At 33.0% G+C, this 19179-nt stretch overlaps 2 protein-coding genes across 3 annotated transcripts; one reads left to right on the top strand and one right to left on the bottom strand.

Moving 5' to 3' along the window:
• The first annotated feature begins 9143 nt into the window (after positions 1-9143).
• Positions 9144-10926, top strand: LOC107918012 (probable methyltransferase At1g29790). Its single transcript, XM_016847501.2, has one exon. It carries the CDS (start codon positions 9372-9374, stop codon positions 10632-10634), a length of 1263 nt encoding a protein of 420 aa, XP_016702990.1. The 5' UTR covers positions 9144-9371; the 3' UTR covers positions 10635-10926.
• A 99-nt stretch (positions 10927-11025) lies between these two features.
• On the bottom strand, positions 11026-16978 carry LOC107918011 (auxin response factor 5). 2 transcript variants are annotated; one of them, XM_041076621.1, is made up of 14 exons: positions 15974-16978; positions 15604-15716; positions 15047-15145; positions 14911-14967; positions 14611-14763; positions 14443-14527; positions 14175-14265; positions 13926-14090; positions 13711-13833; positions 13425-13500; positions 13192-13327; positions 11823-13108; positions 11522-11712; positions 11026-11428 (listed from the first exon to the last, which is right to left on the bottom strand). In XM_041076621.1, exons 1-14 carry the CDS (start codon positions 16083-16085, stop codon positions 11278-11280), a joined length of 2838 nt encoding a protein of 945 aa, XP_040932555.1. In that variant the 5' UTR covers positions 16086-16978; the 3' UTR covers positions 11026-11277. The 2 variants fall into 2 exon arrangements, with proteins under 2 accessions (XP_040932555.1, XP_040932581.1); XM_041076647.1 differs by having other exon boundaries at positions 11823-13105.
• Between the last annotated feature and the right edge of the window lie 2201 nt (positions 16979-19179).

Below are 19179 nucleotides of genomic sequence, written 5' to 3'. Positions count from 1 at the left end.
CACTCCAGGAATTATTTTTAGGATCGTACCCAAGGGATGTTGAATTAAACTGAAATTAATTTTCTACACTAATAAGTCTAAATAGTACTGATTTAGAATTATATTACAAATAAACATCAATTAATCTAATTAACCTAGAATTTATTTAAACGAAAAATCAACCAATTTAACAATCGAATAAAACAAACAGGAGCTTAACACACTTCAGTGATCCTAATTAACTTTAAAACTTGGGTTTTATCGAGTTAGCTATTAATTAACTAGTTATTACCTCTCGGATTCTAACTAATTAACTAATTGACCTATACACGCTTGCCTCTTGGCCTCAGTTTCTTGACCGGGATAAATTATAAGGTACTCAGTAAACTTATCTCTTGATCTCGTTCATCCTAAATTACTTTCTAAGGGCGCCACTCCTTAAGGTTTAATTGCACATAATTTAAATCAACTAACCTTGATTTCAACCCTCATTCATTTGTTAATTATTCACACATCTGTTCTTAAACTCCCTAAGGAAATTAGCTACTCATAGATTGAAATACAAACATTCCCAAACTCATATTTAACATGAAAAATAGCAAATTAAATAGAAGTAAGGAGTATAGAAAGAAATTGGTTTTCAATACCGATTAAAGCTCGGAAGTGAAATCTCCTTTAATAGTTTCGAAGATCACCTCGATCGCAATTGGAATCAACAACTAAATAATGAAAAAAAATGATATATTAAAGCCTTGGATCAAAATTGAATACAAGTTAAAACATTATCAAAAGTATGAAAAGGACTAAACTGAAAAGAAAATAAAACTAAACTAAAAAATTAAAAATACTAAAACGGCTTACTTGGCCAAGCCTCCCCAAATGAGACTTAACATGCCTATTTATAGTGTTTATGCTCAGACATAATTAGGGTTAGTAAACAGCCCAAAAAGAATCTAACTAAGGTACATTGTGTGGATTAAAATACCCTTAATTAAAATTCATGTTTGTCACTCGGTGTCGCAACACCACAGGATCGGTGTCGCCGAACTACCTTCAATTTTTAGGTACTTCGGCTTTGAAATCTGGTGTTCCGACACCACTTCTCAATGTCACAACGCTGCAGTCGTCCTTTGCCTTCTAAACCCTCCTTCAAACTAAATAGAGTTGTTAGATCATCGTTAGGCCCATAGTGGCCCTTTAAGACATAACATAACACAAAATTGCGTAAAAACACTTATTTTACATAATTTAAACACAAAGCAATAAAAAGGTGAAAACGAAATAAAAAAACACATAAAAATGCTATAAAACAAGCTCGTTAAGTTATGGAAAGACCTTAATTTACCACAACGAATTGTGGCAGATCAAAACGCTTGTACGTCCCGTTACGCAGTAAAAAAAATGGCGATCATCAACCATGTACCCAAGTACGATGAAGGAATTGGGTTAAAACAGGGTTGAAGATATACCTTTTTCTATTTGATCCCCTTGCGCAATGTCGATCCTAAGCTGTAACAAAACTGTCTTGGTCTCAACGTAGTCCATTCAGTCAAAGAACGAACAACAAACTCTCTTTGAACCTCTCAAAGAGAATTAACAAAATTGGCTGCTAAACCCTTTTCAATATTTTTTTCCTTGGTAACACATCACAAATTCAATTCTTTTTATTTAATATCATATAAAAAACGGAATTATCCCTTTAGAGAAACATATGGAAAGTATTAAAATATCATATCCTTTCCATAAGTATATTAACTTCCATGTTTTAATCTTTGATTGAAAATATTATAATTATTTATTTTGATAATTTAGTAAACTATATTCAGTTAATATTTTTATATGAATCAAATTCATGTATTTATTTTAACTATGTTCTGTATTTGTGTACAACAAGTTTGTACATATAATGTGTTCAATATTTAACTGTCAAATTAAATTAATTCATTAATTTAATTCATGTGACAACTAAACACAAGACCAATTGTGTTTGGATTATATTCGCTTCAACCATAGGGTGTGTGTAACACCCCTAACCCGTATCCGTCGCCAAAATAGGGTTTCGAGACATTACCAAGTAATCATAATCTAATCATTCATTTCAAACATTTCAAAAATAATAAAATGATTCATCACTAACATGCACAGAGTCCCTTATTAAGCCTTTGAGAGTTTAAAACACTTTAGAAACAATTTGAGACTAAATCGGGAACATTTGAAAATTTTTGGAAAAAGTTAAAAAAATTTAACTGTAGGGTTCACACGGCCGTATGGTCAGGCCATGTGACTCACACGGCCAAGTCGCACCTTGTGTCTGGCCGTGTGGGTATTCGAAGTAGGGACACACAACTGTGTCCCAGCCCTTGTCTGTGCTGGTGTAACTCTCTGACTTGGGTCACATAACCCAACCACACACCCATGTGCTAGGCCGTGTACCTTTTGAAATGGCCTCACACTCTCGTGTGCTAGTCGTGTGTCTCACACGGCCAAGTCACACACCCGTGTGTCTAGCTGAGTGGACCTAAAATGTGTCTTAAACAACAAATTTACCATTTCCTACAAGCTTGGACATTAAACAACTCAAAAATCATTCGTTTAACCTGTTCAAAACACAATCAAACACATTCAAAACATGCCAAAAGAATCATCCTAGGTGCCTAACCAATGTACCCCCATTAGTACTACATTTATATCATCAAAACATCAACCAAATTAAAATTATAAACATGTCAAAATTCATCAATTTGGCCTAACTAAAAACTACCTAAAACATTAACTTAAATTCACATGCACATATCTAGATTTGATTCAATTTACCATGCCATAATCACAAACACATGTTTATATGTATATACCTAACCAACATTACATTTATAATCGATCCACAAAATAACTATCATTTAGACATCCTAGGTACATGCTGACACAAAAGATAAACATCACCACATTTGAGTTCAGGATCGTTGTTGGATGCCGAATCAGCGATCAAAATTGAAGTACCTAATATGCACACAAAAAAAACAAAACTGTACGCTGAGTAAAACTCAGTGGTATTTCTATAATCCGAATATTTAAAGACAAGATAATATAATATGCACAAGTGAATTTTAAGCACATATTAATGTCCAGTATCATGACTATCATATGCTATCATATTTCATTTGTTAAACAATGTCCCAATTCACACAATTGCTATATAAATAGTTATTTACATATCAAACCGTATTTATTTGTATAATGGTATTAGTCATTCAATACTCAAGTTATGAATACATCATTTCATACAATACTCAATTCTCATCACTTGCTATATAATAGCTTTTCACAATTTGATCCACATATCATTTAAACAATAACATTATCCATTCCATATCCAATTCATGAGTACATAACTCATGTATCTCATTTTCATGTTTTAAATCACTATCCCATCTTCAATTCACATACAATATCATCCAATATCAATCATAGTACCGTTTTATTTAATTACCCCTATTAACATGACTCGGGCTCAGACGAATGCACGGATCCAACCAACACACCAATTTGGCACCTAGTGCCTCATCGGATAAATCCGAAATAATATGTGCCCAGCGCTATATAAATTTGACACCTAGTGTCTCATCAGTTAAACCAAAGTAAATTGGCACCCAGTGCCTCATTGACTTAAAGAAATCACTGAACTATTTCTATCCTATGACATGCCATCTATATCTGACTTAGCCCGATAAAGTTAATAGGGTTTAATTTCACATTTCAAATATAACCAATATCCAATACTAATTTTTCATATAATCACATATATACACATGAATTAAATTCAATCTATAATAATTAATATCCAACTTTCACATTAACACATATATTCATTTCAATTCAATAATCAATACATTCAATATGTACCTACCAATTCAATCCATTTCAATCAATTATCAAATTGTCAATTACTCACATCAACACTTACCATATACATTAAATTGAATTATAACAATTAACAACTAAGTTTGGATTATAGAAATACAAAACGTGAATTCCGAGCTATTCCACGTCGATTTTATCTTTCCCCTTTTTAGTCGAGGATTCCGGTACGACGTTAGTTAAGAAATTAAAACAATTAAAATTCATCAATACAATAAAATTTCAATTTCATATTGAATATTGAATATTTCAATTTTTACTTAATATTTGTCTAAATTCCAATTTAGTCCCTAAACCGAGACTAATTTTTATTCTTCACATTTAATTTTATATTTTCATACAAATTCTACTTTAAACTAAATTTAACTCCCTATTTTCACTTAAATCCCTAAATTTCATTTTTTTCACAATTTAGTCCCTAATACTTAAATTTTACAATTTGTTCTACAATTTAATCATTTTCCATCTCTAACTTAATAATCTATCAGTTTAATCCCCAATACTAAAATTATTCAACATTGACAACACTTAAAAACTTAATAATTGCTAAAATTTCAACATGGGTCGAGTAACCCTAGGTACCGGAATTCCAAAAACATAAAAATTACAAGAAAAGGAACTAAATTGACTAACTAATTAAACTTTGAAAATTTGGAGTCCTTGGTCGTGTGTCTTTCTCCTTTCTTCTTTCTTTTTCTTTTTTTTCTTTTCTTTCTAATTTGTATGGCTTTATCTTTCTTTATTTCTTTACTTTTTTTTATTATACTAACTTTTATTATTATACTTTAATTTATTATTATAATATGTATACATTTACTTAATTATTAAGATTCCATATTTTAACTTTAATTATTATAACATAGGTATAATTACTAAATTGGCCCTTTAATTTATTTTTAATCTATAATTCAACTTTCACCCTATACATAATTTAGTCCTTATACCCAGTTACGTTTAATTCAAACAAATTCACTTAACCAATACCTAATTAACTACACAACTAGCTTCGTAAATATTTTTAAGTCCAATTTACAAGAAAAGAGTCCCGGGAATGCACTTTCCGACACCCCTGACTATCAAATCCTTATAGTGTGACCCCGTAGGCATTTCTAACGTTAGTAGTAATTCTAGAACATTTATAATATTACAAGCAATGAGTGGCATCTAGCAATGCATCATTGCTACCAAAGTTGCAAGAAGTCATGATTCAACATAACCTTTCTGTGATAAATTTTCCATGTATTATACTCTTTTATCCTTTATATTTAAATCGGACACAAGTCATGGAATAGTTACACTTGTATAGTCTAATATCATATTTCTTGATGTTCCAAGTAGACTACAATAAACAAATAAGTGTGATATCTCATATCAAATTATTTGAGTATGGCCATGCATTTCTAGTTTCACTCTATCAAGTGGCCTAAGATATTGCTTCCATTATGTAGAAGGGACAAACCCTGTCTTGATCAATCATATCTCACTACATAGATTGTGGCATACCCAACATCAATCTTTATAGTACAAAATGTTTCAATAGACGTTTGACTGTATCAAAAAATACGACTTACAATGTTGGAACAATGATGATCTCAAGTCTGAGGATCATATACATAGTTATCACTATGAGTAATGTTGTGACTATTACATAATAATCCAAGAAACATACTCACAGCGGGTCAGTCCAATATGTTGTTCTCTAACACATACTCATGTATTGATTTTGACATTTTTATGTCAATGACAACACTTTATCATCAATCAACTACACATTAGTCTCAATGCATTATTATTGTCCAAGCCCACAATAATACTTGACTAAAGACCTTTTAAGAATAATCATATTATTCTCAGGACTTTATTATTAATCAGTTTATTTACACAGACAGAAAAAGGAACTCAAATAACAATAGCATTGCCTTATATTAACAATCAAGGTAAAACGAGTATTTGATTACAATTATCTCATGATTGGTCTTCGGGCATACTCTAACAATAGGGAATTAACCCGTGTATGCAATGAACAAGTAAATAAAGTAGAAAATTAAAAAGATTGAACACAAATTTTACATGAAAAAACTTCTCAAATGAGGATAAAAAACCACAAGCAAAAAGACATTTTACTAAATAAAAAAAGAGTACAAAAGATGGAGTGAATCAAAACAAAGAAACCTGAAACCCCGAAAAAATCCCTTCAAACTCAAAGAACAAATTCTCTCAATCTTAATTTTTTTGTTATTCTAAACCTAGAGTAACTATGGCCTATTAATAGGCTGAAATTCGTAGCTTTTATGACTATAATATCCCTAGATTAATCAAAGTTTAAGTAGGAAATTAAAAAAGAGTTTAACTGAGAGAATAAACTTGAGGAATACATCGCCAGATCGTGACATTGCATTTGGTCGTCGGGATGAAGAATGATCGCATCGCCATGATGAAAGTCTTCTTCTCGTCGTGAAATTGGCTGCTCGTCAGGATGAGGAGTCTTCCCTCATTGCGACATCACTCGTTGTTTTGGTCGAAATGCGAGGCATATTTCCACAGATAGCTAGAGAGATGAATTTGATATGTACATACTCTCAAATAAGCTCGTTAAACTTCATCTTATTGATTAACTAGATATTTCCACACTGGTGACGTAACCCCAGATATTATTCTATAAGAGGATAGTTAACTTCTTTAACGTTAACAGACGGAGATTTAGGAAGAGATTGAGTACAACTTTGATGCTCAAGCCTAGGAGATTTAGATGGTATACTATTTTTTATAGTATCGACATCTTTCTTTTCAAAAAAAAAAATAGAGCTTTTTTTTCTTTCCCATTAACAATAAATTCACACAACCTATAACCATATATATTAGTTTAAATTTATATATATGCCTTATTTTGCTTCCAATGAGAAACATAATAGCAACTCCACTGCATCGCAAGTTTGCAATATATAAAACCTTATATTTGTATGTGTGTATACATACAAACTTACTATATATACACATCCACAGCATTATAAGTTTTGTAGGATAATTTAAATATATACACCTACTACTTTATAAAGCTAAAATTATTAATCATCAAATAAATACCCTTTGAAATAATGCTTTTAGCCAACAATTCATAATTTTTTTTTATACAAACTCGTAATGTTTTATATTCTATTTAGTTTTATTTAAAATTTTAAAATTATTAAACAATATATGTCATGAAATTTAAACTTATTTGTCATTTTCTTGAGTTGAGTGGGTCATGGAAAATAAAAATTGACAATTAAAAACATTATTAAAAAAAATACACTTGCAATTTTGCTAAAGAGAATGGTTGTCTCCTTCCTTTATCTTTACTTTAAATTTGTGAAATCTAATCCTATTTATAATGAGTTTATTATGCTACAAATAAAAATACAATTAGAAATCAAATAAAACAACAAAATTACAATTAAAAAATACAAATTTTACAATAAAAATTTACAAACCTCAACTTCAATGGAAAGAGTTTTTATTTGGAATTTTTGCTAAGAATTGAGCAAGAAACTTGAAGTTTAAATGAAAAAATAAATAAATTTTGAGTGAAACGTTAAGAAAGCTAAAATAAAATTAGTTTAAAATTACATGTTTATGACTTAAATTTCATGACAATCCAATTAAATTATAAACAAAATTATAAATTTTATTTTTATTAGTAATTTAATTTAATATATATAATAATATTTTTTAAAATTATTGAAGGCTAATTTATTGATTTAACTATAAACATGTATAAATATATATACTAATGAAAAGTTTTTAAAATGGCCCTCTTGACTTTTGAAACCATCGGCCTAACTATTACTAAAAATATTAATATATATAACTATTATTATACTATAGATTATAATAAAAGGTATAATATTATATTATATTATAATGTTTAATCATAGATGTATATATAAACTATTAATATATGATATGAAATAATATGATATGATACAGTATTATATAAAATAGTAGAAGGATTAACTTTTAAATGTATGAAAAATATAGGGACTTAGAGCATATTTCAACTATTATAATAATGAACTATAATATTTAATAATAAGTAATATATAATGTAGTACTATTATATATAATTATTATATTATAGATTATGATAAAAGATATAATATTACATAATATTATAATTTTAATCATTGATGCATATATAAACTATTAATATATTATAAACTATATGATATGATATAACATTATACAATATAGTCGAATGTAGAAAAAGTATAGAAACTTAGAGCATATTTCAATCAGTATAATAAACAATAATATATGATAATGATTCATATACTGTGTACTACTCTACTATTATAGTATGTGATATAGTATTATATAATAAAATGATATATTAAGTATTATTATAATAAAAGATATAGCACCAATAGTTATATGTAATTTAGTATACATTAAAATACACGTTTATAATTATAACTACCACTACATAAAATATTATTACAAAATTAATAAATTATTTTTTAAATTGGACTTTTAACTTTTTAAATTGTGTTTAGGTATTGAATTTAATTTCTTTTTATTTTGGACTTGAGTTTTGGGCTATAATTAGTTTATTTTGAGTTTGGACAATAATGAGTTTATTATTTGAATTTGGGTTTAACATAATATATTTGAGATTTGAAATAAATATTTTAAAATATGAGTGTTAGCTTTATAAATTTAATAAAAAAATCAAAGATTATTCAATTGTCGATATAATATAATAGTGAACAATAAAAGATATTTTCGTTAATTCATATAATACCATAAAATGATAAATTTTACATATAATAAACACTTTAATTATTTTATATAAAATAAATTTATTAAATATATATAATTTATATTTTCTATAAAACAAATTAAATTATGTTGCATATAAAAGTAAAATAAATTATTATATTTAAAATTTAAATATTTATAACTTATAAAATTTAAAATTATCTAACCCGTCTACCTCTATCCATGCTTCAAATTTAAAAAAAACCCAAACCCCAACTACTCTGAGTCCTAAATAAACCCACCTAAATCGGTACGTTTGCCAGCTCTACCGAGGATGCCCATTGCCCATTTGATTTTTATGTAGCTTTAGTGGTGTGTTTTCTTTGCCTTGATGCTGCCACGTGTACGGATAAAAATTACCTCTACATTATCAATTTCTTATACTAACTAATTAGGAGCCGTTGATATAGCTTACTTTATAGATTTGATCTTTCTAATAAACCCAAGCCAACCGACAGACTCGCTTTCCCCAGAGTTTCAGTCTTAAATGCATAATTTCCTTGCACAGGTGGTAATAAAAGAGATTTTTTTTTTTTTATTCTCAACTTGTTTCCAGTTCACAAATCTAAGTCGCAAAAAGATTTTAAAAACCCATTTTTATTTATTTTCCAACTCTTGCTTTAGGCTTCACTCTCTAGCATAGAAGCAAAGAGGTAGGAAAAGAAAAGCAAAGGCAAGATATGGGTTCGGTTTCACTGAAAATTGGAGATGGAACTGCTAGATTCAAGAGAGCAACCCTTTGTTCTTCAGCTGTTAACATTCTCATGCTTTTCTCAGTTATTACAACCAATCTCTTTGCTTTATATGCCTTCACGTTTTCACCAAAACAACACTTAGACAACCTATTTCACCATCCTCACAGAAACATCTCTCTGATCTCTCAACATGTCTCTTTGATTATAAAAGAGATCGATTCTTCTCAGAGGAAGCTTGCTCAAATGGAAAAAGAGCTCCTTGGTTATGACACTCTTGATCTTTCAAGACCCAACCTTGCTGCTGAGCTCAAGTTGTTTTTGCAACATCATCAGCTTCCTTTGGGGAAGGATTCCAGAACTGGGATCACTGAGATGGTGGCTTCTGTGGGACATTCTTGTGAGAAATCTGCTGATTTATTGTCCCAATACATGAGTTACAAGGTTTCTGGACCTTGTCCTGATGATTGGAGTCTTGCGCAAAAGCTAATCTTGAAGGGATGTGAGCCTTTGCCGAGAAGGAGGTGCTTTGCCAAGACTGTTCCTAAGCCAGGTCTTACTTCTTTACCTGTTTCTTTATGGAAACCTGTTAGTGATAAGATCGTTACTTGGAGTGGTCTTGGTTGCAAGAATTTCAACTGTTTGAATAGTAAAAAATTGAGTAGGGATTGTGTTGGTTGCTTTAATTTGACTAACGGATATGAGACTCAAAAATATGTCAAGGCTAGAAGCAAGAATGATTTTGTTATGGATGATGTGTTAGCTCTGGGGAGTGGTGGGATTAGAATTGGATTTGATATTGGAGGTGGGTCTGGGACTTTTGCTGCTAGAATGGCTGAGAGGAATGTGACTGTGATTACTAACACCTTGAATGTTGATGCACCACATAGTGAATTCATTGCTGCAAGAGGCCTTTTCCCTTTATTTTTGAGCTTGGACCATAGGTTCCCTTTTTATGATAATGTGTTTGATTTGGTTCATGCCACAAGTGGATTAGATGTTGAAGGTAAGCCAGAAAAATTGGAGTTCTTGATGTTTGATTTAGATCGTATATTAAGGGCAGGTGGCTTATTTTGGTTAGATAATTTTTATTGTTCTGATGATGAAAAGAAGAGAGCTCTAACTCGTTTGATAGAAAGATTTGGGTACAAGAAGCTGAAATGGGTTGTAGGAGAGAAAACTGATGCTGCTGGCTCTGGAAAACCTCAAGTTTATCTATCTGCTGTTCTACAGAAGCCTGTAAGAATCTGATGACCCAAGATTTCCTGGAAAATGGTGGATGTTGGAAATTTTTGTTCAGATTTCTACCTTCATCCACACAATTTGTGCAAATCCATTTATTCTAAAGTGGAATAAAGCTGCAATTGTTTCCTTTCCCGGCTTGCAATGGCCTCTCTTCTGTAATCTAAATCCTTTTTCCCCGTAAAATCTCAGTACTTTAGCTCATGTTTGTTATTATTAAGAAAAGAACTATTGGGGAATGGAATTTTCATATTGTATTTTTGAAGCTGTTTTTATGCTATTTATATGATATTTAGTTGTATCTGAATGCTTGAATTTCATGATTCCAACTGTATGCTTGAATCTCAATCTTCCAGTTTTAAGTCTTTGATGCCATATGCTACCTACAATCTTAAGGATATAATGGAAATAAATATTATATCTCATCACTCATCACCATAGCTCAGGTTCTGATTAGTACAACTATTTGATGAAAGTTCATTTCCTGCTGAAAAATGTAATTTAATATCCGTACATCACATTTCCATCTCTACAAAGGCTTACAGAGATACTACTTGAATGCCAAACTCCGCCATTCTCAATCTCCAAATAAACAATGGAGCTTTGTTGGGTAAATCCCGAACCACGATAATAACTCAGCTTGGTGGATTCTTTAAGCATTTGCATTGGAACCATCTGAGTTAGAGCCATTGATGCCTTGCACTGTGGCAGCACTGTTGAGAAGCTTCATTCCTTCTTCACTCATCTGTTGTACTTCTGTAGGGGATAGAATTCGGATGCAACGAACACACCCGACAAATTCCCTGCAGAGATACCAAACCACACCCATTAGAAGGTGAATGCTAACGTCGCAATATTGCTAACCAAGAATATAGAAAGGTTGCAGATAAACTTACTCCCAAGGATCGTCTCCAACGAGAAGAACATCATTCTCATAATCCACATACACCAATTTCCAGCCTGAACCTCTGGGATCATCCAGCAGACCCTTGAGTCCAAACATGCATTCTATTGCAGAGATTAGTTCATCATAATTCTTAAAACTCGTGACATCAATCGACCTTCCTACAGATCCTGCCTTCTGAACCTGTCAGCAAGGAACCAATTAGAGTTATAACTATGCAATCTGCGCATAACTCTACTTTGATGCCTCAAGAATTTTCATATCCAGAAGAATCTAAATTGAGATTATAATACCTTTGTATATGTTCTAACGCGTGGAGCTGTTTGCTTCCAGGAATTGTTTTGCAGAAGACCACTGTCATCAAAATCGATATTGCCACCGGAGCTGTCAGGCAAGTCTTGTCGAGAGAAAGCTTGAGAATCTGCAAGGCTAGCAGAGGTAATCTGAGACTGAACATCCTGACAAGAACCAAAGTTCCCGACCAAACAATCTGAAGGGTTTTGAAAATCAGCATCTTTCAATGAGCAAAACTCATCTAGAATGGCACTGGAAACAAAAGGATCAATCACAGTGCTGCAACCATTGCTAACATCAATGTTAAGACAGCTACTATATATCCCACTTTGATTGTTGCTGTCATCAGACAAATCCCTTACCCCACCAGAATTAAGACTGCATGGATCTTGCTGAGTGAATGAAGCCAATTGGTCTGCTTGGGATGAAACTCTGCAACTATTCAGCTTTGGATCCCATATTTCCTCACCCACCGTAGTTAACGAATCATCAGTTTCAACTGGAAAGACAGCTGAAGAGTCCTGTAACCCAACCATTGGTATCGGACCAGGTGATTTGTACGCCCCAGAAAGAGGTTGGCAAGAAGAAAGATTTGACGTCCACTCATCGGTGTCTGAGAAAGGAAGAAAGCTGTTTAAAGTACTAATATCAGCTTGGGATACAAGCATTTGATGAGCTTGGAGGACTGATGAATCCAATTGTGACTGAATCGACCAGGGATTATTTTGCACATGGAGTGGGATCTGGGGCTGGGTAGGGAAAGAAAGTTGGTTCGACATAGTTGTGTTTACAGTACTTGCCACCAATTTTTCCTCATTGCATTCCGATGTCGAAGTCAGTTGCTCGGCTGAATGCTTTGATTCCAACTTTAATTTTTCATTACTGCTCCCAGTCCCAGCTTGTGTTAGAATATTTGCAGGATGTGGGTTCCAATTAGCATTGATTTTGGACATATTTGAAGTTATGGGATCAGGATGGTCAGGGACTGGGTGGGAAAGATTTTGGTTCTCTATCAACATATTTTCTGATTGGATAACCTGGGGTTTTGGGTGGCTTTTAGACTGCAAGTTCTTCATTTCTTCTAGTGGAGGTATCTTTACATCAGCGATTTGTTGTAAGGGGGAAGCAAAAATTCCAGGATGGTTAACAAGCTGAGGCTTCAACATCATCTTCATCAATTGTTCGGAACATAAATTTGACATTGAATAGGGAAGATTCCCATTTCCATTTTCAGGAAACTGGAGTAGGGGCCTTTTCATCAAGCTTCCCCATTCAGATTCTGCTCCTGTGAGCATAGAAAACAACAGCCACAAACATAAGCATCTAAAAATGCTGCCCGCCACTGAATAATCACACACAGAAGCTTACCTGAAAATCCAGGATACAATGGTCGCTTCAGACTTGAAGTTAACGAAGGAAAAATAAAGAGGCTTTCAGGAGTTTCGATTTCCCATGCGCTCACCCTATTCTGTTTATCATTACATCCAGGTTCATCCCATTCAACCTGTTCCAGGAACAAAACAAGAAGTTCCATGTTTAAACCAACCAGCAACCAAAGCTCTACTACTCAAACAATAGTCAGTTCGATGAAGAAGGCAAACCTGAAGGTTTCGCCACTTTGAGCCAGGCCATCTTAGAGGATCCAAGTCGCTAATACCAACTATTGTACCCATATATCTGTACAAATTTGAGAAACATTAAAAGATATATGTCATTCTCCTCAAACACACATCACAGTAGAGAAAACAGAAATTTTCTTCTCAAGCAGAACAATCTTTACAACAATTATATCATCTTACATATGTCAAAAAACAATATGAAACTCGCCAATCATAAGTACTGCCTTGACCCTGCAATGTTGATGGGATGAAAAATTTAGTAACTTACCTACGTTTCCCGGACTCCTCCGTTTCGAACATCATTCCAAACCTCATACCGACTGAGACTTGAGACCCATATACAGATTTACGGTATCTAGGCAAAGGGATGACAAATTCTGAAGGGCATGCTCTACGAAAAGCAGAAAGGAGATAACATTATCACGAAATGGATAAAGGAACCGCAAGAGGAGAAAGAGGTGGTATATGAATGTTTTCGCACACCTTGGATTGTAGAAAATTGTGAATGGACTTCTATTGGCAGCAGCATGAGCGGCGGCAGCAAGGACACCAATGTGCATACTATCAGCAGATAGAACAGATGATGGCAATGTGGTTTGTTGACGATTAGCCCGCCTTACACCCACCAATAACTGTGATTTCTCATCCCTTGCAACAATAAGATATAATCATGAATTCGGCAGGTAAAAATATCTTGCACCAAACACATGCCAGTATGTGACTATAGCATACCTGATAAAGAGAACGGAATCACCAGCTCTAAGTCTTTTTGATCCTACAAACAAACTCCACCCTGTAGTAAGAAGGTGTCGCTTCGGCTGCCCTGTATAAAACAACATATATTATACTCAAGGTCATGTTCCCACCGTTAACATATATTTTTATACATAACAATTCTGCTTTACAATGAGAACTAGCAATAAAAACCGATCTTGCCAGTTTTCCTTTTAAACAGAGTCCATGATTGAAGCAGAAGGTAAATAAACAAAAGAACACTTACCACGGTATATATGACGAAACGTCCAGGTGTTATCATGCAAATCTCTCACAACAAGCTCTTGCGTTGGAGGTTGCATGGAATAATCCTAAAAAACAGTAATATGAATAGTAATGTCCCTGAATGATCATGCATACTTGCAATGCTTTGATCAACCAATTAGAACCTTACCAATGAAGGAAAGAGCTTCTCAGCTGCTCTACGTGGCACTGAAAAACCACCGTGTGTACTTGTATCACTTGCAGTCAAAGTTTTGCAGAAAAATTCATTAGGATGCTTGCTCAGCTTCAATCCGAAGTCTGGTATAGGGAACACATCTTTTTCCTAATCAAAGCAAAATTTTATAAATGAGAACCTTGCACATTGTTATAATGTCAAAAAGGGATTTTTCTCTTCTTTTTATCACTTTTGAATATATAGGAAATTCATAACAGTTTGGAGATGTATATTTATTCAACTAGAGAAGCTTACAGAGTTCACTGGTTGAAGACTCATTTGGGCATATATTTCGTCGGTGTCTCTGTCTGCCTGTCAAAGATTACAAAGAAGAAACATCAGTGTTTATTTTGGAAAGGATATACATGGCAGGAGCATAAAAATGACTCACATGTAATGTAACGTTATGAACTTGGCACATTAACTGAGATGGAAGATTTGGGTAGTTGGGAATTTGAGAAGTCGCCATTCTTTTAGTGGACACTGCTACCTGCTCAAAAGAATAAAGCCCTCATTAGTCCTTTGGTTCTTCATTAAATACAAAATAGAATTCACTGAAAGGCTGTAATGTATTTTTGGGATTTTAGTACAGTTTTTTTATCAGATATTATAAGACCACACTCTAATGGTTAGGCTGCTATCAAAGTGATATATTGGCTCAAATTCCTGCCAAGTTTCAGTCAAAGATGTCAAAATGCAACTCATACACTGCAATATCTTCATGCAATGAATTAAAACACCAAAAATACGCAAACATAAGAGAAAGTAAAGCAGGTTGTGAAAGTTGAATGTTTAGCAGTCATCAGTCTAAGGTCTCATTATGTTAGTGCTAAAGAATGCTACAAAATAAACAAGGCAAAAATGCAAGAAAAAGAAGAAAGGCTGGGAGATAAGTCAAAAGGGGGAGAATAAGAAGGCAAATATCAAGTGTGAGAAATAAATGCAAACCTGTTCGCTATGTCCTTGAGGAAAGTAATACACAAGACTTCCCACCTGAGGCAAGGAAACAAGTGGACCAGCACAGGCATGCCATAACTCGGAATTTATAGCCTTACGGGTACCTGAGATCAGTCAGGAAACAAATCCATCACATGCTTTCACAGAGATTACCTATTACGCTTTTGTAGACTTAAATGAATCGCCATTAATACCCAGTATTAATGACTCCTCTCATTGTAAGCTTCTATGTTGAAGAAAGCAACGTCAATGGTTCTTTCAAATTATTAGCAACATGAACCTTTGAGATATCGAATGAAAACTGAAAGGAAAAGATGAAAGAACACATTTGTGAAAAAAACTAAACCAACAAAGGACGAACCAGATTGATCTTGCATTTCTTTCAATAGCTTCATTTCCTCAAGCAGAGTGGACTGTGCACCTACATTAACCAAACCTCCTTGTTTGATCTTCTCTTCAACGACAGAACCCATCTTACTAAAACAATTCTTCCTTTTTTAGACTCTTTACCATACCCACCAACCATAAGAACTCAACGCAAAGACCCCACCTTTACATCTTCGTTTGAAAAACTAAAGAAAAACAGACCCTGGACTTCCAAAAAGAGAAGAAACAAATTCCCATTCCCATTGCTCCACCGAGTCTGAGTCCCACCCAAGCAAAATCACGTATTGTATCTTTTACAGATGGACAATTTAGCAAAGGGAAAAAGGAATATGATGAAACTCTAGGGAAAAAGAAAAGGCCCGATTGGTCAGAAAAGAGAACCTTTTAGCCCCTCTCTCACCCTCAACAACAACAAGAACAGGCAACAGCAGAACCAAAGTCCAAAATCAAGGAACAAAAACCTGCAAAGAAAAGGGAACAAACACTGGAAAGAAAGATCTTTTCTTATGTGGGCCTTTTGATATGACCAAAAAAAAAAAAACACCTCCCCCTTCAGTTAGCAGTATCAAAGCACGCCGACCATAGCATTTGAGTAGCCTCTCTCTCTCTCTCTCTCTCTCTCTCTCTCTCTCCCCCAAAAGATAAAGACCTTTCAATGAAACCCCACCATCCTCATCATCACTTTGATTCCTCCCCTCTACTCCATCATCATAAAATTAACAAAACCCATAGCTTAAAACTTGTAAATTTTCAATTATTTCCTCTCTTTATAATACCAAAAAGAAAATGAATAAGTAAGTTGCTTGAAACTAGGAAGAGTGTGCATGCTCTTATCCTGCGCACACACTTTCTATATAGGTGTGATTCCGTTGCAGCTTTAAACTTCAAACCAATACATTCTATTTATTAATATACAATAAATAAAATTACTAAAAAGAAAATTAATAAAGAAATGTCGAAAAAACAGAGCAAAGCTAACAGAACACGAAACAGTACGCAGTACATAGAGCTAAAGAGAAAATAATAATTAAGATTTTCTTGTTATTTTTTTCAAAAGAGGAGGGAGAGAGGCGCGTAGAAAAATGAACAATACCTACGTGGTAAACTTTATGACGTGGACAACAAGGATTGGTTGCGTTTTCTATATTTTATTTTTTATATATTAATTTATAATAAACAAAGAGTAATAAATAGAAAAAGCATAGCTTTGATGTACTTTTTTTTCTTTGTGTATGATATTTGACCGATCGTCGTCACGCGTGCGGTCCACGACAAAATTAAGTGAGGAAAGTGGGGCAATTTACATCTGACACGTGTTGCCTTATTTTTCTTACTCCACTGTCACGGCGCCGTTTCTTCATTTCACGTCACATACTATTACTCTATACCAACTTGCCAAGGTATGGTTTTTTATTCTTTTTAAATTTTTTGGCAAATAATTTCTTTTATATACTGCATTTATTGAAATAACTCTTAATATTTTATGTTTTTGTAAATAAGTATCTTACATGTTTTTGTGGGTAAATTTGAGGTATATCTCAATTTTATAAAATATTTAAGGTTTTAGATAATTTTTTAGATATTTAGGAAAATAGATCAATTTTAGTGAGAAAAATATCTTTAGAATTTTTTTTTGTTAGGCGTTGAAAATTTAGAAAGAGATTTAATTGTGTTTGAGGTTGACATTGTAATAGTTTTAATGTATATTTAAGTTCACGGTGATGCAATAGTATTCGGAGACCCACACATTTCATCTACCATTTCAGGATGGAACCATCACCTTCGAAGCTCATCCCATTGCAACTCAAGCTCTTAGTTCACAATGCTTATACGGTCACGGGTTGAAATATACTAAAGCTCCTAGTTGACAGTGATTATTTGGTCACAAGTTCAAGTTTTATGATACCAGAAGAGGATGCTTTATAAACTCTATACATAAGTTTGAGACCATAATCCTAGGGAAAAACAAAGGGGCTTTGTAGCATAATGAACTTATTCTTTTTATCTATATCCACCAAAAGCAGTATCCTTAATGTAATTTTCTGAAATCTATAATAGAGTTGGATGCAAAGGGACTTTCAAGAAAAGAGTGATTGTAGTGGTGGGGAGAAGCTAAAACACTAGTCGAGGTAGCAGCAGTTGTAGTTATTAATGAGTTCTTTAACCACAACAATCGTTGCCAGCCTAAAAGGACTTTCAACTTTTCTCCACCATCACTCCTCCCCTTGAAAGTCCTATTACTCTCAACTCTGTCATAAGTTTTGAAGAATGAGGTTAAGAATACTGCTTTGGTGGATATGGAGAAAAAGACTAAGTTGATTATACTAGAAAGCCCCTTAGATTTTCCCTATGATTATGGTCTTAAACTTATGTTGAGGTTTATAAAGCATCATCTTCGAGTAGCATGAAACTTGAACTCATGATTGCATAACCATCATCAACTATATCTCGAGTTATACAACAACCTATGATTGCATAATCACCACCAACTGGGAGTTGTAGTTATACTTCAACCCGTAAACGTATAACCACCGTGAACTAGAGCCCGATTTGCAATGCGATGAGCTTCTAAGGTGATGGTTTGATCCTCACAGCGCAAATGAAATGTGGGGGTCTTTGAACGCCACTACATCACCATTAACTCAAACACACCTTAAAATTATCTCACTGTCTCCCTCAAATGCAAACACAAATAAATCTTTTTGTCCAAACATTTCAACACTCAACTAAAAAACAATAATTTAGGAAAGAATTTTTTATTTTGTAAGGGACGGTGGTTGTAATGGCCTAAATTCAAGGTTATCGGAATAGTGATTTCGTAACCACAAATCTAATTTCAAGAGAAATTTATTTCAATATTTTTGCATGAAAATTGATATGATAGGAAAATCGTATGAAAATATTGATAGAAAAAAATTTTACCGATTTAGTGGTTAGTTAGAAAAAGAAATTATTGAAGAAATTGGGTAAAAACAAGATATCGGGACCTCTATCTCATAAAACCAAGTCAAAAATAATTTTATAAATATTTATGAAATGTTAGTAATGTGGTATTAAAATTTCGTTAGGAAATTTTAATGTTTGGGTAGTCAATTAAATGAAAATGACTAAATTGTAATAGGTGTAAAAGTTGCTAGAATGATTAAATAGCTTAAGAGTCTAATGAGAAAGGATTTAAAA

This window comes from Gossypium hirsutum, chromosome A01 (genome assembly GCF_007990345.1).
Source record: "Gossypium hirsutum isolate 1008001.06 chromosome A01, Gossypium_hirsutum_v2.1, whole genome shotgun sequence".
NCBI classification, from domain to species: domain Eukaryota; kingdom Viridiplantae; phylum Streptophyta; class Magnoliopsida; order Malvales; family Malvaceae; genus Gossypium; species Gossypium hirsutum.
The sequence above is the reverse complement of the archived record's forward strand: the minus strand, read 5'-3'. Positions and strand labels throughout refer to the sequence as shown.